The sequence below is a fragment of the Camelus ferus genome, chromosome 4 (assembly GCF_009834535.1).
Source record: "Camelus ferus isolate YT-003-E chromosome 4, BCGSAC_Cfer_1.0, whole genome shotgun sequence".
Lineage (NCBI taxonomy): Eukaryota > Metazoa > Chordata > Mammalia > Artiodactyla > Camelidae > Camelus > Camelus ferus.
Window position 1 is genome coordinate 28,798,163 of NC_045699.1, and position 18,663 is coordinate 28,816,825.

General features: G+C 35.8%; 2 protein-coding genes across 7 annotated transcripts in view; one reads left to right on the plus strand and one right to left on the minus strand.

Moving 5' to 3' along the window:
* RANBP6 (RAN binding protein 6) overlaps positions 1-18,663 on the plus strand; it is a 225,517-nt gene that overhangs the window by 97,568 nt on the left and 109,286 nt on the right. The window lies entirely within an intron of this gene.
* The window catches only part of IL33 (interleukin 33), a 32,305-nt gene continuing 14,796 nt past the window's right edge, over positions 1,155-18,663 (minus strand). The window contains exons 2-9 of the mRNA XM_006190326.3: positions 14,540-14,648; positions 11,806-11,914; positions 6,501-6,626; positions 5,802-5,945; positions 4,567-4,674; positions 3,955-4,005; positions 2,981-3,078; positions 1,155-1,620 (exon numbers count right to left, since the gene is read on the minus strand). Coding sequence (XP_006190388.1) covers positions 1,414-1,620; positions 2,981-3,078; positions 3,955-4,005; positions 4,567-4,674; positions 5,802-5,945; positions 6,501-6,626; positions 11,806-11,902 — 831 coding nt within the window. The 5' untranslated portion in view covers positions 11,903-11,914; positions 14,540-14,648 and the 3' untranslated portion in view covers positions 1,155-1,413. The remainder of the gene's footprint in view (positions 1,621-2,980; positions 3,079-3,954; positions 4,006-4,566; positions 4,675-5,801; positions 5,946-6,500; positions 6,627-11,805; positions 11,915-14,539; positions 14,649-18,663) is intronic.

The window sequence follows — 18,663 nt, forward strand, 5'->3', positions numbered from 1 at the left end:
TAATTATTTGTTTAATGGCAGTACTGGGGATTGAACCCAGGACCTTGTGCATGCTGAGCATGCACTTTACCACTTGAGCTATACCCTCCCTCCTATTGCAACCTAATTAAATTAGCAATTTTCTTTCCCAAATTCCCTGAATTTCAACTCTTACTTAGTTTTCTTTTCCAATTTAAGTCACTTTACTCATTCAAATAAAATTTTCTTGACAATATTTCAAGGTATCCAATAAATACATAAAATGTAGAAAAATATAAATAAAATGAGGGAAAGTAAGTTTTGTCATTATCAAAAATTGTCATTTTTGATACAGTGAAATGGGCAAATTTTTTCCAATAATGTGTGTTATGGACTATCAAAACACATGCAAGTAAGTGACAAAAAGCCACCACACAATTGAATAATACTGACTATGGTGATGGTGAAAAGTATTTATTTTGAAAAAGGAAAATTAAAGTAAAGTAAGATAACCAGGTTGAAAGATATCTAAATAAAGAGTCAGAAATCTCAGGTTAAATTTCTGATGCTATTACATGTTGGCTGTTTGATCTTGGGTAAAAGTCACTAAATACCTCCTTTGTGCTGGCCACCATCATGGGCACTGGGAGTACAAAGGTAAAAAAGACACAATCCCTTCCCTGAAAAATCTTGATTAGTTTTGAATCACCAAAAATATTAGACAAATGACCTACCCTATTTATCAACATTCATGGGTTGGGGTATGCTTACTTTCACTTAAGATTTCACAATATTGGGTCATTTTACGATAAAATCATTGTGATCTCACATACTTTTGAAAAATACAGTTTATTCAAAAATATAAACAATATAATAGATATATTTGGTTACTTAATAATCATTTAAAGTATATCATTTGTTTAGGATATCTGCAAACAAACTTGGTGTTTTATTCCAGTTGTGACATGGTCAGTCTCTGTAGTTCCCAGTTGTCTTTTTATTAGTGGCTCTAGTGTTTGAGGCTATTGTTTGGAACTGGGGAAAATTATGTCCCTATGTAGCTCTTCAAAATGGATCCCTGTCTAGTGTGCAACTGAGGATAAGGCCCTTGCTTCTCCCCAGAGGCCAGAGGCCTCAGCTCTAAATACAAAGTTCTTTCTGGATTGAAAGTAGAAAAAAGTAAAGGTCAGGCTGTATCTCTTCAGAATGTTGGCATGTTTATTTACCAATATGCTATTTAATATACCAATACAAGTATGTATGTAGTGATACAGAGGAAAATAAAAACAGAACTGATGGATTACAAAAAATATTTTTATACATAATAAGGAAAACATTCCACAGCATACTAAACATTCCATTTCCCTTAAATGTTATCTGTTTCTTTGTTTACCTCTCATCCCTTCTTCAATGGTAACTATTTGGGCTACTCAACCCAAGATCAACAGCTTTCCATCACATTAAGTTTGAGAGCTTAAATGTGGTATTCTCTCTATTTGAATCCTCGGGGTGTTCGCCTCGTTTAATTAGAGCTAGGTGGTTATCCTTTACTCCTAGAAACACTCCAGGATTGCTCTTACATTCAAATGAAACACATTTGGAGGACTGCTCATGAAGGACAAAGAAGGCCTGGTCTGGCAAAGAGTTTTCACATTTTTGTAGCTGAGGAAACAAGAGAAAAAGCAACCAATATGTGAGTGCAAAGTCCAAAGTTAACTTTACATCCTCATGTTGGAAACAAAAGGAGAATAATTATTCATAACTTAATGTTTCTAGTAAGCCTGCTTACAGAGTAAGAGATGGGAGGTAGGGAAGAAGGAAGTGAGTAGAGGGTCAAAGTTGGGGGATTTGATTTGATTCACTGATGGTTTATTTTGGGACACATTATGGCTTAGAATGACTGGAACTAGATGCAGTAGTTCTGGATTTGTACTTCTTTTTTGCCATGTACTCTCTCTGACACCTGGGAATTTTGCTTTACCTCTCAAGCCTCAATTTTTCAGGCTAGCCATTTTTCTAAGTCAGTCAACCCCCAACTTACTGACAGATATAGAGTGATATAAATTATTATCATTTTTAAGAGTTGGTAATGGCTTGTCACATGGCAAACCTACTCAATGCAGTAACTTCATAAGAGAGTTACTATGAGAATTAAATGAGATAGTACTTGTAAAACATTTAGCACACTGCTTGGTATATAGTAGAGCTCAGTAGGGGTCAGCTCTTATTATCAAGTTAGTTATCTATGCCAAAGACATATACACTTAGGAATCTTTTGTTAAGGGACATGCTGATTACTATCCAGTGTTAGTTAATATCTTACATGACTTTATTAGATTTATAATTTGTGTATTTATATAATTTATCTTCTATATTATGCTCTCATGTTTTCTTCTTTATCTCCACCTCTGGCTTATTTGTTCCTTAAGAAGTTTATAATTCTTTATCATGACCAATATAATACTGCTGTTTACTAACTGAAGAAGTGCAGTGAATCCAATGATTAGAATGTAGGTTGTTATGCTATCTATAAATCTTGTCATATGGAAATGTTTGGCCCTCTCTTTAGCAGTCTCAGAGTGTAAAATTATTTTTACATTTGCTTAAGAAAGTGATATTTTACAAGGAAATACTTCCTGGAAGAACATAGTAGTTCCTAAAGCCAAATAGGAAGGATTTGAGATCGTTCTATATAGCAGTGCTTCTCAGACTTTAGTGTGCATATGTATTTCCTGGAGATTTGGTAAAATGCTGATTCTGATTCAGTTGTGAGAGAGCCTGAAAGTCTACATTTCTAACAAGCTTCCTGGTGATGCTGTACTGCTGTCAGAGACCAGACTTTAAGTAGCAAGTCTATACACCCATTCCCCTCCTTCCCTATTCCAGAAGCAGGCTATTAATAGTAACTGATTTTGTTTTATGTACAATAGCACAAGCAAAACTTCTTCAAAATACCCCAAACACCCAAATCTGCACAAATGGGTGAAGTCAATCGTGACAGTTAGGTGCATATTTCTATTACCTCCACGGAGTGCTCCTTACTGTTGGCATGCAGCAAAAAGTCTTTGTCTTTTGTGGGGCTCAGGTTTACCATTAATTTCCGATGATCAACACCACCATCTTGCAATTAAAACATGCAAATTATAAAGTTAAGAATTGTAACTCATTTTAATTTAAATGGATTTAACCACTAGTAAAAGAGTCTAAGATGTCATGTAAAATAACTGCTTTATTCACCAGCACAGCTCTTAGAAATATTTATACCCAAAAGAAACTTAAAGAGTCTTTGAACAATAGAGGGTAACTCTCAGTTTCCTTAGGAGAGCAGTTAGTTTTCTTATAAGCTTTCTAATTGTAGAATTGTGATCTAATGAGTATTTCTCTGGGTATCAGCTTCCCCATCTGCATAGAAAGCCGCTGATAGTTATCCCTCAATTTCCAACTCCTCTTTTTGTGTAATAATAAAACATTTCTCAGCCTGACTTATAGCTAAGTGTAGCAATATGTCTAAGTTCTGATCAACGTGAGGTGACTAGAAGTGTCAGCTGCAACTTCCAGGTTGTGTCCTTAAAGGGAAAGAGAGTTCATGCATCTAACTTCTTCTGTCCTGCTGATTGGATATTGTCGTGGTGGCAAGGAATCTTGAACCACATGGATTTTGGCAGAGCCACAAAGAGGAAAGGAGCTGGGTCTCTGGGCAACTTGTTAAACAGAACTGCCATTCCAGCCCTTCTAAGACAGAAAGGCTTCTGTAACTTACGCCACCATTATTCTGAATCTCTGTTAAATGTAGCCAGATCTTTATGCTAATAAAGTATGAAATGGATGAGATAGAGTAAGTCCTTTTAGAATCTAAAATCTAAGATTTTTATCATGACCTTGGGTGGGAGAGAACCTTCTGAGACTGCTTTCTTTACCTTTGGAGCATTTTTTTGATTTGTCTTTACCTTACATTTAAGAATTCAAGCACCAGAACTATCTAGCCTTCCAAATTACCTGTTGCACTTGAGGGGCATTGGGAATCATAGTAACGGAGGAACACCTTGTCTGAAAGAGAATGCATAAAATCCCTTTGGTGAGATACAGTTTTATCAAATGGTTTATCAAATGGTCAAAACACATCAGAAAATATATTTTTATTATATATCAATAAAAGCAAACCTTTTGTGGTTTTGAGAAAAGTTTTAAAAATATCTAAATATGCTCTGAGAAATTCTCCAACAATGTTGATATTAAAATATTTGAAATATTTTTCATAGCATTGGTATATTCTTCTACTAGAAGTTGTACTTCGGTGATATTGATAAGGCTGGAAAGATCTAGTAGGTAATGTACCGACAGTAAATATGTATGATACTTTCTTCCATATTTCACAACAGATACCACTTCCCAATATCATCATTCTTCCCTGATAAACCCTAACTAAGCTTCTGAATCCTCCTCAATACAGTGATATTTAAGCATCAACTGCCAATGCATTGGAGTTAACATACAGCCTAAAATCTATTTGCCATGTCTGAGTTAATCTATTGTTTATGGTTTGGTCAATTTATTTTTTAACTATACTAGTTATCATTATATCATTGTAGACAAAAAGAAATATTCTACCTTTCTCTTGGTCTTTTCCCAAGTCTTCAATATAAATCTCATAACTTCCATCTTCAAAGACAAAAGTAATGAATTGATCGTTGTATGTACTCAGGGAAGCAGAATGTTCTGTAACAAGTAAAAATCTTGTCTTTAGGAAGTTCAAAAAACTTGTTTCCATGAACAATCTTCCAGAAATTAAAAAAACCCTTCTCAACGTGTTGTTTATTTGTTTGTTTGTTTCTCAATTTGAGCTGCATTTTGTCCGTCACTGTTGGGTTAATGAAAGCCTTTGGCACAAGCTTAACATAGCTCAAAGGCTGAAGTGTGCCACATGAATGGGAAAGGTGCTAGTCTTCTGCATGAAGGCCATGGGAAGCCATGTTAATGTGCTTATGGGAGGATCTGGTGTGGAGAAAGAAGATGGAAAAGTGGTAGATATTGCCTGAGGAAACCTCCGCTTCCTGGCTCCCCATGGTCTAGGGAACTATGGACAAGAAGAAACTATATTTTGATAGACATGGATAAGTGAATATCCCTCTGTAAAGTGTGGAGTTACTCAGAGACTTCTAACAGTCCTGGAGAATGCAGATGTGAGCCTCATTCTGTCCTCTGGCTAATAACAGAGACACTTAAAGCAGTACCCTCAATTTTTTTTAATATACTAGTACACATAGAAAATGATAATATTTCTACAGCATGCTGGGGTAAACTGGAGCAAATTTAGGGACTGTATATATGGGTCCTGGAGGAAAAATATTTTTATTTTCCTAATAGTATAGAGTTATGCTAAGAAAAATATAAAATATTAAGGAGAATATTAAATATTAAATTTATTTGCACAAGTAGATGATACAATTTAAAACCATTTTAACAACTGTTTAAAATGTTTGAGTTGAAATTGTGTTTTAAAAATATAGTAACTCTCATTTACTTTCACTGTCAAAATGTTGAAGTTTGGGGAGATAATTTGTCTTTTTACCCCAATGGGTAATATATTTTTCTGAGGAATAATGTGTATGAGATTCCAGTCTACAGCAAGCATTTCAAAATAATAATGGGGTGCTAACTATAGAATTCATATACATTGTTAGAACAACTATTCTGTACCTAGTTTGGATACTACTAGGTATGGACAGAAGTTTCTGATATACATGAAATTGTAGAATTGGGGCTGCTTCCTGGAGCAGCACTTGCCAGAGTTCTGTGTTTTATCTCCCTCCTCACCCTCACACCACCCCTGTGACCAGTCTTGCCTTTGATACTTGGAAAATCAGTTGGTGTAGTATGTTTCTGGACCACAGAGTTATCAAAGGTGAAGCTCTCCACAGACCGTTCATGGTGTTCCAGGTGTTGCTGACTGACAGCCAGTACCAGATGTTGCTTGTCGTACTTTCCAGCTGCAAGACAAGGGTAGAGATAGGAGTGGACTCTCAGGCCTTACTCTGTGCAGATCCCTCATCCATCTCCCCTTTGAGGATTTCAAGTCAAGGCTGTTTGCTGACTGTGATGACTGACCCCAGGGCTTCAGCCACCTCATGGACTGAAGGGATCAATACCTCCTACGTATTTATATCTCAATAGGGCACACCCACTGGAATCTAGGCAGAATAAAACTCGTCACCCATGGTCTCAACCCTTAAAAGGCAACCACTGTAACATTTTAGTTTACTTCCTTTAAGTGAAAGAAAAATAACTTGAAGAATATTATCAATGTATTTGTAATTTGTTATCCTCTGTTTTCAATTAATATTATAACACAACTATTTCTCCCATGCTACTAAAAACTCCTTATATGCCCTTTTGAGAATGGCTAAATAGTTCATCATCCTTACTCTTTTCCAGAAGAAATTTGGGTGAGGGAAAAAAATCACGTATCCTGATGTGGTAAGTGAAGATAAATAGATGCCCATCACTATGTTGAAAAATTACTGGGAAATACAGTTTCTCCTTACCTTTCCTTGGTGAATGCCGTTTGGTAGTTTTTTTCCTGAAGTAATAGGCCTTCTTTTCTATGATAAGGCCAGAACGTAGCTGCATAAAGTACATCTGGCAAACTTCTTCAGCTTTCTGTCGGGATTCTAAGCAATTGAAAAAATTATGATACTGTTTCATTCCAACTGTCTTTATCCTTTTACAAACCCTGAGTATGGCAGACCAGGAAAGCAACTACAGGCCCACAGTATCTCATCAGACACCTTGGGGCCAGTTGTATTTCAAAATTCAGAGTATTTTAGATCTTAAGATTATCATGTAGAACGTATATTTTATATAACTAGCACACCCAGCAGGAACTAGGGTAGAACCTCATAAAAACTAATAATTTTTGTAGTGAAACATAGGAAAATTTATATAAAGTGAAATACATAAAGACCTCATGTTGGTTCAGGTTGGGATTTAACTGTCAAATGAGCTCAGGTCATACTTTGCTGTCAAACGAATTATGAAAAACTAGGTCTTTAGAAAAAAATTTTGGTTTCAAAATTGATGTAGAGGAGTATGGATCTACATTCAGTGTATATCTTTGCCTAACTGAGGGAGCACTCTTATGGTCATATGAAATCTATGATCTTTTCTACTTATCTAGGATATACTTTTAATAATTTTGGAGGGATGGCTATAGTCTATAAAGGTCACTAATATTAAAAGTAGCTGACCTATGTCAAGGAGCTTTTTGTCTTTGTTTTCTTCTAAGAGTTTTATGGTTTCAAGTCTTAAATTTAAGTCTTTAATCCATTGTGAGTTAATTTTTGTGAATGGTGTAGATAGGGGTCAGATTTCATTGTTTTACGTGTGATTATCCAGTTTTCCCAGCACCATTTATTGAAGAGACTATCTTTTCTCGAGTGAGTATTCTTCGCTCACTTGTCAAATATTAGTGTGTACAGTGGGTCAAGCACTGTGCTGGTAATTTTACATGCTGTTTCATTTAACCCTTCACAAATAATATTGTAAGGTAGGGATTATTCTCCTTATTTTATAGATGGTGATTTGAAGTCCTTAGTGGTCATGACGCTTGCCCAAGGTTACAGGTCTGGTGAGAAGTTGTGACTAGTATCAAACCTACTCTTCTATCTACTTCCATCTAAGAATTTTAGGGACTAACAAAATGCAAATTGAAATTAAATCTTTTGAAGTAAAAAAATAAATTATTCACTAATTCTTATTTTGTTTAGCCAAATAAAAAATTAAATTTGCCACTTGGAAATCATAAAAAGCTTTTCAGAGTCTAATAGAAAAGAAAGTTGTAACACTTGAGTCATAGGATCTCAGTTTTCAATAGTATAGTAAATGAATTATCAAGCAATTTATACATTATAGCCAAATGCCAATTATTCACAGTAATTCAGAAAATGAAAATAATTTCTTGTGACTGAGATTCATTTTGTGATCTTTTTTTATTCTCCAGAAGATTTGCCTTCCTGTTATGCTTTTCAAAGTTAAATGGAATCAACTTTTGTTACCTACTATTTTGAATTATCTATATCTTGCCTACAATTCAGACGGGTGTCTACTTTAAGTATCTTCAGCTGTTTGAACAGGCTAAGGCTATTTAATCATATTCATCCACCCTGGAACCCTCTAATATTTCTTCACAATTCAGAAATATCAGCTATGATATTTCATATTTATATAGTGCTTTTCAGTTACAAAGTAATTTACAGAGCTGTGCCAGAACCAACATTGAACTTGGTTTCCTGACAACTAATTTAATACAGCTCATTATTAATTGTATATTGTGTGCTGGTCTTAGCCTTTCAATTACCAGTGTTGTGTTTGGACTGGCCCTTGTGGTTCTTATTATGATTGCATGCCCTTCAGCAATAACTATGAGGTAAATGAAGAAATAAAGGTTTAATAATGATCAGGCCTGGAAATTATACCACATACTGGGATCACACAGAGAGGCCACAGGTAGAGAGAGTGCATGGGCCTGGGGTTCTCCTTTATTGAGGTTGAGAGTGGAAGCCTAGGATACTGAGAGCTCACTATTTATTGGCGAATTTAAAACATAAAAGCAGGAATTTAAAGCATGAGAAGAGAAAAAAGTAAGTGGCCCAAACAGCCAATTATGGAAATCACCCAAGATCTCTGGCTCTTTACCTAGTGTTGTGTTTGAGATAGCCGTCTTTGACGTGGATGCCTCATCAGTCAAAGCTAAAGTAAGGCAGTTGTATTACAAAAAAGAGAAACAAAGCCCAACTGTCAGGGTGTACACTGTATGGTATCACAGTATCTCTTCAGATGGTACTCTATGCATGTCATTCCTTATGTGCTTATCTTTATGTGTAGCATCCCGTGGTGACATGACAGGTATGTCTAATATTGAGAGTGAACTCTGTGGGGAGCAGGATATGGGTCTTAGGTAGTTAGAATTGAAGGTCAAAATATTGAGGAAATATTGCGGATGTAAAGGAAGAGAATTAGAGGCTAAAGATATGATTGTAGGGGCTAGAATCTAGTGGGACAGTCAGTGGGTGTAATTCATTGGGGGTTGACTATGTTTGAAGTATTTAAACTACTTTGGATTGGGAGAATTTGGAAGAGGTATACTTTGGTGTTCAGGGCAGCTGAAACTGTGGTGTGAGGGTTGAGATGAAAGCATAAAGCCGACATGGCCATGGAAACTCTAGAAGAGAGTGCTCCGCTAGGGTCAAAGGGCCAGCTCAAATATATAAGAGCTGTTGCTGTTTCCTGTGTCTCCATCCTGCTTGATATCTGATGGTAGTATCTTTGTATGGCTTTTAAGAACATTCTCATAACCACTTTCATCATAGCAACAGCATGATGAAATCCCTCAGGCATTTCTGGTGAGTAAATGGGAAGAGGCCTGGAAATCTTTTTATAGTTCTGCCACTGAGAAAGCTAGACTATGGCTGACAGGAACTACAGAGATGAATCACTTCATCTTTCATTTTTTCCCCACGAAACACTCATTTCACCAGGGTCTCTTTTCACTACTTACTACATTTGACCTGTCTGTGGCATTTGACTTGGGGACCGCCTCCTTCTTTGAATTCTTCTTCGCTTATTGTTTTATCTCCAGTCTCCTTAGATTCTCCTTGTTTCCCTCTGAACAGTTCATCTCTGTCTTTTTGTTAGTTCTTCCTTCTCTGCCTGCTCTTAAAATGTTGGTGTGCTTGAGGATTTTGTCCTTTACCTTTTCCTCTCACTCTAGACTTTCTGGGCAATCTGGCTTGCTCTAATGACTTCAATCATCTTTTTATATGCAGATGACTCCCCAAACTGTAACACTACCTTTGGTCTCTCTCCTGAGCTATATATCTATTGCTCTTTCCCCACAGAAATTTTGATGTCACAGGGCATTTTGACTTAAGTTACCTTAAAGCTTCTCTATTTTTATCTATGTGGAGCCTCTTGAATTCTGGACACCTCTACCTGGGTGACCTACACCTACCCCAAATTCAGATGTACTCATAATTAAAAAAGTAACTTCTTTGTCTTTCTCTACCCGCAATGTTTTCCTCCAGAATTCCCTATCTTGGAAAACAGTACCACCATCTGCCATTTTCTGCCCAATTCTTAAATCCAAAAGCTGAGAATCATTCATTTCCCCCTCTCTCTTCATCCCTCAATGTATTCAATTTGTCATTAAACCTTATTGATTTCACCTTCTGAATGTACCTAAATTTTAGTCCTCCCCTTCCATTCTGTTGTCTTAAGTCAGGTCCTCATCATCAGTGCCCTAAGATGAATGCAGTAGACCTCTGACCAGCTTCTGTTTCCACTTTTTCTTGCTTTGTTACTTGGAGGCTCAGAGCAGTGTATTTAGAAAAATAAGACGTGACATTTCTTTCACCTTGAGTTTTGAGAAGCAGTTCATACCTATCACACACCACGCCGGTATCTGTTGAAATTTTAGCCATGAGTATTTAAATAACAACAGTCTTAGTATTACACTGAGCCAGTATTGTTGGGAGGGAAAATCTGCTAGGGAACAATAAAAATAATGTGATATATTCCAAAGTCATATGAATGATTTAGGGATTATCATTATCATTGTTTCTCTAAATGGTATAAATAAGCTGTTAGGGCCACTGCACCCTTAAAGAAGGGGTTACATTTTATTTTTCTTATTTTTATTTTTTAAAATTTTTTGAAGGGGTCACATTTTAATTTTCCATCAATGACAGCAACTCTGGTGTAAACTCCAGCCTGCTCCCCTACTCCAGTATCTATAGAGAGGCCACATCTCCTAGAATACAAACAAAATGCATTCTTTATTAAGAGGGAATTTGGGGACACTTCTAATGAGTCACTGTTTCTACAAGAAGCATTTTGACTCAGATATAAATAAAAGTACTAACTTAGCTTTGATTTTCTGGTGATTTCAGAAACCACAGTCAAATTACTAGTTTCCCTGCTTACGAAAGAACAGCATGGGTGGGCCAGGGCCTCAGGGAGGACTGAATGATGTTCTTTAACATTGCTTTCTCTTCTAGCCTAACATGTTCAGGGAAATGGAGAGGAGCACAAAGGACAAGGCAGATATGCTAGTCACCACCATCGTTTCTCATTCTCTATTTTCTCTGTGGTGCACCAGAGCTCTGTTAATTCTTTTGTGTTACTGCTCTCAAATGAAAAATATGAGTACATATTTGCATAATTCTTTCCTAGGATAAATAATTTTAAGGCTCAAAGATGTATATATCCCTTTCATCTTGAAGCTATAGTTGACTTTATTACCTTTCGACTTATTCCAAACTCTTTGAGTTTATAGCTGGATAGACTTGAGCATCATTTGGTCTGTTCTACTTTATTTGAGGCCTGGATTATTCAAATATCTTCACTTGTTATCCTCTCCTTTGTCAGAAGTCTCAAGCCAAGATTACAAGTTTGATACACCAAAGGTCTTAATAAATGTTTGTTGAATAAAAGTGGGTCAGTTTAAAATTTTGTTAATTAATCTGGGAAAAAGGTTTTAGGATTTGGTGGCAGGAGGTGTGGGTAGAGAAGGGATCGATATGAAGGGTTATAATTATGTTTATCACTATTAGCAGGTTTAAGTCATTGAAGCCATTCCTGTTCTGTGATATAGTAAATAAGCAAGAATTGGCCATATATAGTCAGTTTTAAACCAAAGCCTGCTCTGTTACATACTTACGGGCCATCCCTTTCTGTTTTGGCTCTTGTATTCTTAGTCGCTTTTGGTAAGGTAGCATGCATAAACACTGGAATGATAAAGATTTGGTAACAGATAAAAAAAAATAGTGTGTAAGACAATCAGAAAGGCCTTACTTCTCAACTTGGGAGATTTTACCACGGCTTTGCCTGCTGAGCTATTCATCTTTGCTGGGGAAATTTTGGTAGTTGAATACTTCATTTTAGGCTTCATTTTTTCAGGCTTCTGTTGGATTAAAATATAATGATAGTTCAATTGTCTCAACTTGAAAACAAACAGAAACAACTGTGACTAACTCAATATAAAATTTATAACATAGCTACACAGAAAAAATAATTATTTCAGTAAAATTTGAACATGGTATCCTGACTATTTATCTATGATGAAATAATAGTCAAAGGACAAAAATAACTGCAAAGAAAGCTTAACTTTTGTGTTGTGGGTTTATTGTTAGTGGTAATATTGCTATTGAAATTCTGAGACTTTTTGCTATGCTATGGAATAGAACAAATGTATTGTTATTAAAGGCTTTTCACTGCAGGGGAAAGGAGATACAAAATAAAAAAATAAGGGAAATTCTCAGTAATGTTAAATTTGAATTAGCAGTATCAGTGTGCCCATATCTTAATTTCTAAATTTTTTCTCCACTAAAAGGAACTAGGATTCTAAATATGGGCTGGGAAAGTTGAAACGAACATGGAATATCTTGTGCCAGGAAGCAGTGAGTCATTCAAAAACTAGTGAGATTGTGTTAAAAGGACACAGGAGCTCTCTTGAAGGATCTTCTCCTGGGCAAATTTGGCATAATTTGAGCATCAAAAAAAAAAAAAAAATAATGATAGTAATTGACTGTAAAGTGTTTTATGAAAAAAGAAAACTGCAAGTCCATAGCAATTCTCAAGAATGAATGAATGAGGGATTTAGAAGGAATGACGAAATTAGAAAAGTCACCATTTTACAGCCTCCAATTTAATATTTGATTCAGGAAAAGATCATCAATGATGCTGTTCCTTGATTATCAAGCTGGATTGTAGTATCATACTAAAAAAATATGGAGCTCCCTGTTACAAATTGCAGAAAACTACGTATTCTTTCAGTAGGGATACTGCAACCTGGTTTCATCATCAAGGTAAGGTACTGGTGCTGTGGTTTATAGAGGGAGCAAGACTGCTTCTCCAGTCTTAAATTCTCTCTGATATTGCCTGAAATTTTATAATAGTTACTGTTTCTTTTATTAAACCTTGCCTTCTTTTTGCTAGGTTAAAAAAAAAATCCAAATTATCCCAGGAGTGGTAATGATTCAAGTCTCTTTTAAACTTCTTATGGAACAACTTTTCCAGCAGAGTAAGGGAGGAGCATTGAGTTCCTGGTTTAGAGAAGTCATTGGAAGATAAACTTCGTGCACTTTTTTTTTCCTTTTTCAGTTTTATTAGGTAGAATTATTACAGTTTGGCTGCATGTATATACATTATATTGGCATACACTTTTATTTTTGTCCTGGACAACCCCGAACAGGCTGAAATTCCACATTTTCTTGTTTAGATGGGACTAGAATCTTACGTGCAGCCATTCTATTTACAGCCAGTCTCATGAACAAAATCTGTCAATGATAACATAGCTGAGATTCCCTATTCTGCCTCTGGGAATGAATGTTTTCTTCATATGGGAGTGAATATTATTCTCACAGAGCACAAGGGGCTCACTTCAATCATTACCTGTTTCCTCTGATTCTCCCACCTTTATTGATCAAGAACACTTAGAAGCAGAGAACCTTAGACATTATTTACTGGGTCCCTAAGTGAGTAGGCTAAGACTGAAAAGTTAAATGCCTTGCCCAGATCATGAAAGCAGAACCAGGACCAGAATCTAGTCTCATGACTTCCATCTTTATGCCAGAGCTTCCCAACCCTGTCTCCTCTCTTCTCCCTCTAAATGTAGAAAGGAAATAACCAGAACTGGGAATTTAACTTCAAATGCTCAGGCAGTTGTCCAACTTCTTTAAAATAATAAACTTTAGGATATGGTATTTAATTTGTAACTTAAAGTGGGATTGTGCAGTTAGGTAACCTTACTGTGTTAAATTTTAGGTTGTACAGAAAATAGTTCAGATAGTACCCTGCACACAGAATGTGTTCAGGTAACACTTTACTGATAACATGAGAATTGCATTGCTAGTATTTTATTTGTCTTTTTTTCCAGGGATTCTTATGTGCTAGGAAAAAAAAGTCTCCTGGATAGACATTTTAAAAAATTGTATTTTCAAGTAAATCTGGGAAATGTTTCAATCTATATTCCTCTCCCTGGGAAATCAGAATTCACATTAGCATAGTAAAGGTGTTGACAGTCCCTCTTTAAATAATTGTGAGTATCTTTGTTTAATTATTTTCAGTAATTATTTGATCTTGTAACCTCCTCAGCCCCCACTATTAACACTCCCATGGCTAGTTTGAGAGAACACACTTAGAGGAACTCTACTCTAAACCAACATTAGCTTGCACAGTTTCAGATAAAAAACTGAAATACTACATTTACAGTGGAGTCATTGACACAGACAAAGTCAGCTGCTTTTTAAGACTCACATGATAAATCAAAAACCTAGTCAGGAAATATTTTCTAATCCTCGTCTGAAAAACAAAGCATTTTCTTTAAACAACCTACAAGTCTTATATCTTAAAAAATATGATCATTCTTTTCACCATTTTTTCAGACTTAAGATGTACTCTTTAGTCTCCTGTTTTTAAATCAGAAATATTACAGAATATATGGCAATATAAACATCACTGCTTCTTTTGTGCTGCTTTTTCTATTAACATATGGCAAACATTCTTGCATACTGATTATGATACTCACCTAAGTTATAAATGTGAAGGGCTGATCTCAGATGATGAGGTTTCCTTGTCGTCCACACTTGGTAGTAGTTGATGCAGTTCTATTCCAGCTCCACTTATATATACACACACTTGGATTAAGCAACATTGGATGACAGCATTTGATGAATGAGGCGATGCAAATAGAGTAAGTTGAATGGGTTAGAATGAGTGGGAACGTATCTTATTCCCACAGTCAAATCCTAAACAGAGCTTTTAGATTATTTTAGCGGTAGCACTTTCAATGAGTTATACTCAGTTAGTCATTAACTTTTATAAAACCTTTATGATATGGACTCTACATAATGTTTATTGCTCAGTGTATAGCATGCAAGGACACAGAATATTTAATTGCCTTTCTGTTCTGTATAGAAATCTGAAAACTTAAGTAATTTTTTTCTTGTTATAAAAATGATGTATGTACACTTAGAAAATGTGTAAATAACAGGAAGGCATGAATGCAGTAGATCCTGACTTTTTTTTCAATGCAGAAATACCACACATATCTATATTTTAAATAAAAAAGTAGAATCATACTCCAAATATTCTTTTGTAAGCTGCTTTTTTCATTATACAATTAACACTCATCATGATCATGTTCACATGTCAGAAATTTTTTTTTTACAGGAAGCATTACACATAGAATCCAATCATATAAATATACCTATTATCTAATAGATTTCAAACAGTTTGTATTAATTTATAATTTTTCAACAATTCAGGCCCTTTTCTACACTGTAGCCTTAGCAGCAATGGGCGTCATCACCTTTAAAATGTTTGCCTTTCTAAAGAGTGGAAAATATCTCATGTTTTTGAATTTTATTTCTTTAATTATTTAGTGAGATTGAACATCTTTTTAAAAAACATATTTATTGTCAATTTCTGTAGATTAATGATTTATATGAACTCTTAAATTAAGAAATGAAACCCGTGTCTCTGATGTGTGTTGAAAAATTTTCCCCAGTGCCATTTATCTTTAGACTGTTAATTGCATTTAAAAATTTTTTTAACATAACTTTGGAAATATTATGTGGTAAAATTTAATGTTTTCTTACAGAACTTCTGGATTTTGTATCCTGCTTTAAAGACCTCTCCTCCTCCAAGATTATAAATAAATTTATTATGCCATTTCCTAAAACTCTTATTCTTTATTATTTAATGCCTAAATCTTTAAGCCACTGTTACTTTCAGTGTGAAGGGTTAAGTTAGTGATTTCTTTCCCCAAATGCTCATCCCAAACACATGTGTAATCCAATTTAGATAAAGTGATGTTTCATATGTTATATGGTGACTAGCATGCAGAGAGAGGCGAATACAACAGTAAGAAGTTTGAATTTTATCCTATAGCCAATAGGAATCTTTTGAAAGTTTTTTCATCAAGTGAGAAATATCATCAAAGATATGTTTTATGAATGTAACTTTATGGCTGTGCAAAGGACCAGAAGGAAGGAAAGAAGGCCAGTTAGGAGACCAATTAAATAGCCCACACAAAAAGGAGTGAGGACATAGGTAGGGCAATGTTAGTGAGACTAGTAAGGAGGGGATGAAGGTGATGAGTGCTGCAGGCATTTCATAAGAGTCCTTGAATGTTAGAGTGAGAAAGGGTCCCAGAGATCCCTGTTCTAGCTCCATTAAGTCACACAGCTCCTCAGTGGCTGAGTGAAGATTAGAACCCAATTCATTCCCACATCAGAGTTGTGTCCACCACAGAGCCTCCACAGCTCTTTTTGGATATGAATGTATCAGCTCTGAACTGGGGAAGGAGAGGTAAAGGGAAGTGAAAATGGTGCCAGTGGTTCAGAGTAGGAAACTCAGATGGGAATTTCATTGGTAGGAAAACGTAATGAATGTGATGTGGGGCAAATGGAGTTTGAAATATTTGAGGAACAATTATATGGAAATTTCATCAGGGAGCTAGAACTGGGTTGTGCATCAGGGAAGCCAGAGTTAGCCATGTGGAGTGTTCCTTTGTGACAGCATAAGAATTGATGTTGTGGAAGCAAATGATATTGTCTCAACTGAGTGTGGAGCAGGAAAAGAAAGCTGTGCCTAGGTGGAACTGTGGAGAATCTTACATTGAAAGGGTAAGAGAAGAAAAGGAGTTAGCAAAGAAGATCAGAAAGAGAAGTGGAAAAAAAGAGGTCATATTATAAAGGCTAAAAAAGAAGATTGTCTTAAAAAGGATCATTTGGTGATAAGCACTACAGACACCACAGCAGGAGATTAGAATCCTTAGAGAGAGTCCTTTAAGCTTGATGGGAGACTTTGTGCATTGCACAGTGTGAAGAAGGAAGGAGTGAGAATTTTTCAAGAGATATAGTAATGAATGGGAGCAAAGAGAGAGTGGTGTCTTGACAGTAGCATGAAGAAGGGAAGATGCTGCTCCCTAGTTAGGTGATCTTGGGAAAGTTACTTGATGTCTCTAAAGCCTCAGTTTCCTCAAAATAATAACTTTTCTTATAATAATTTAGACTCATTGGGTGGTTGTGAGAATTACATGAGAAGGTATATTTTAAGCACTCTGCACAGCAGCTGGAACATAATAGGAACTTAACACATGTTGTTGTTATTGTTGATTTTTTTTATTGGGATATGGGACTCTTAGGTACGTTTCTATGCAGGAAAAAAAAAGGAGTCAATGAAAAGGAGAAAACTGATATAATAAAGTCCCAGAGGAGACAGAGAAGAGAGAGAGGGAAAGAACACTAGTGGAAGTGTCATCTTTGAAAAGGAGGAAGCATGCTTCTTTGTGTAGGAGAGGAGGAAAAGCTAGAGAATGGGAGAAATGTGAAATGTAAGGTGTAGGGACATGAACTTCCAATGTTCCCTATCTTGGAGGTAGAGATGTTCTGATGATAGTGGTGGTCAGGATGAGGCTTTTTGGGTGAGCTGTGGAAGAGTACTTTAAGGAGTTTTTAAAATAGGCACTCATGTCACCAAGAGTTACAATAGTAGAGGCACCATCAAAAAAGGACATCTGGGTCCCTGGTAACCACAATGGAAAGAAATTAACATAAGTAGTTGATCCCAGGGTTGGGGTTACCAAGGCCAGTGGAAAATTAGAAGTGTCCGCTTTCTCTATTGGCCCTGGGAGATGGGCACACAGTGAAAGAGAGTGGATTTTGAGAATAATGGTGTCACCAGGGGAAAGCCATATTTTAGATAATAAAAGGAAGTAGAAAGAGCTTTTTGAGAAAAACGGAGGGAGGACAGGGTAAAGAGTGTGCATGTAGCAGGAGGGGAAATTTCCAGAGGAAATACATATATTTAAGTTACAAAAAATAAAAAATCTGAAAGGAGATTTTAATTAATTAAGAAATAGTTTCTTAAATGGAAATTCTTTAGTTGGTAATTCATTTCTGAACAACAGCAGCAGCAATAAAAATGTAAGCAATATAGTCATGTCCAAAGTTGCCAAGTATGTGGTTGCTTCTTTTGCAGAAGGCTCCCTACATTCAACAAATATTAGGTGCCCATTATTTGCCAGGGATTATGTAGTCCACTAGCATTAACCCATGAGAAACTGCATAAAAATTTTCATTTTACTTTGTCAAACTGTCTGCATCTGATCAACTGGAAAATTGTTTATTGAATCATTACCCTTCACTTACATGTCAGATAATGCTCTTTGATGAGCAATTTCCATCTTTTAAAATACTGACACCCTTAAGAATGTTAAGTAAGCTGCTGGTCTTTCTTTCCTTATTGTGGATTCTACTTTTGAAATTAATTTAATCAGATTGATTTCTTGTTAGGAGTCTTGTTAAAATGCAGAGTTACAAGAAATTTTTATTAAAAATACATGTTCATCATGGAAAATTTGGTTGATACAGGAAATAGAAAGTTCAGTATTCAATGCCCTAGAAAGTAGTTAAATACTTTGAAAAGAAACATGGCTAGTAATGATTATAAGAAAATCCTGACCTCTCTTGTAATCCTGAGTTCACAAATGGTGCTGGATTGTACCTGTTCGTACTACAGCACAGAGTGCTGCCTAATAATAACAACAATAAAATAACGTTAATAAATCAAACACTTGTCTAGTGCTGGGCTAGGTGCTGAGGATACAGCAGTGAAAAAGCAAACTTTTTCCTGCCCTCTTGGAGT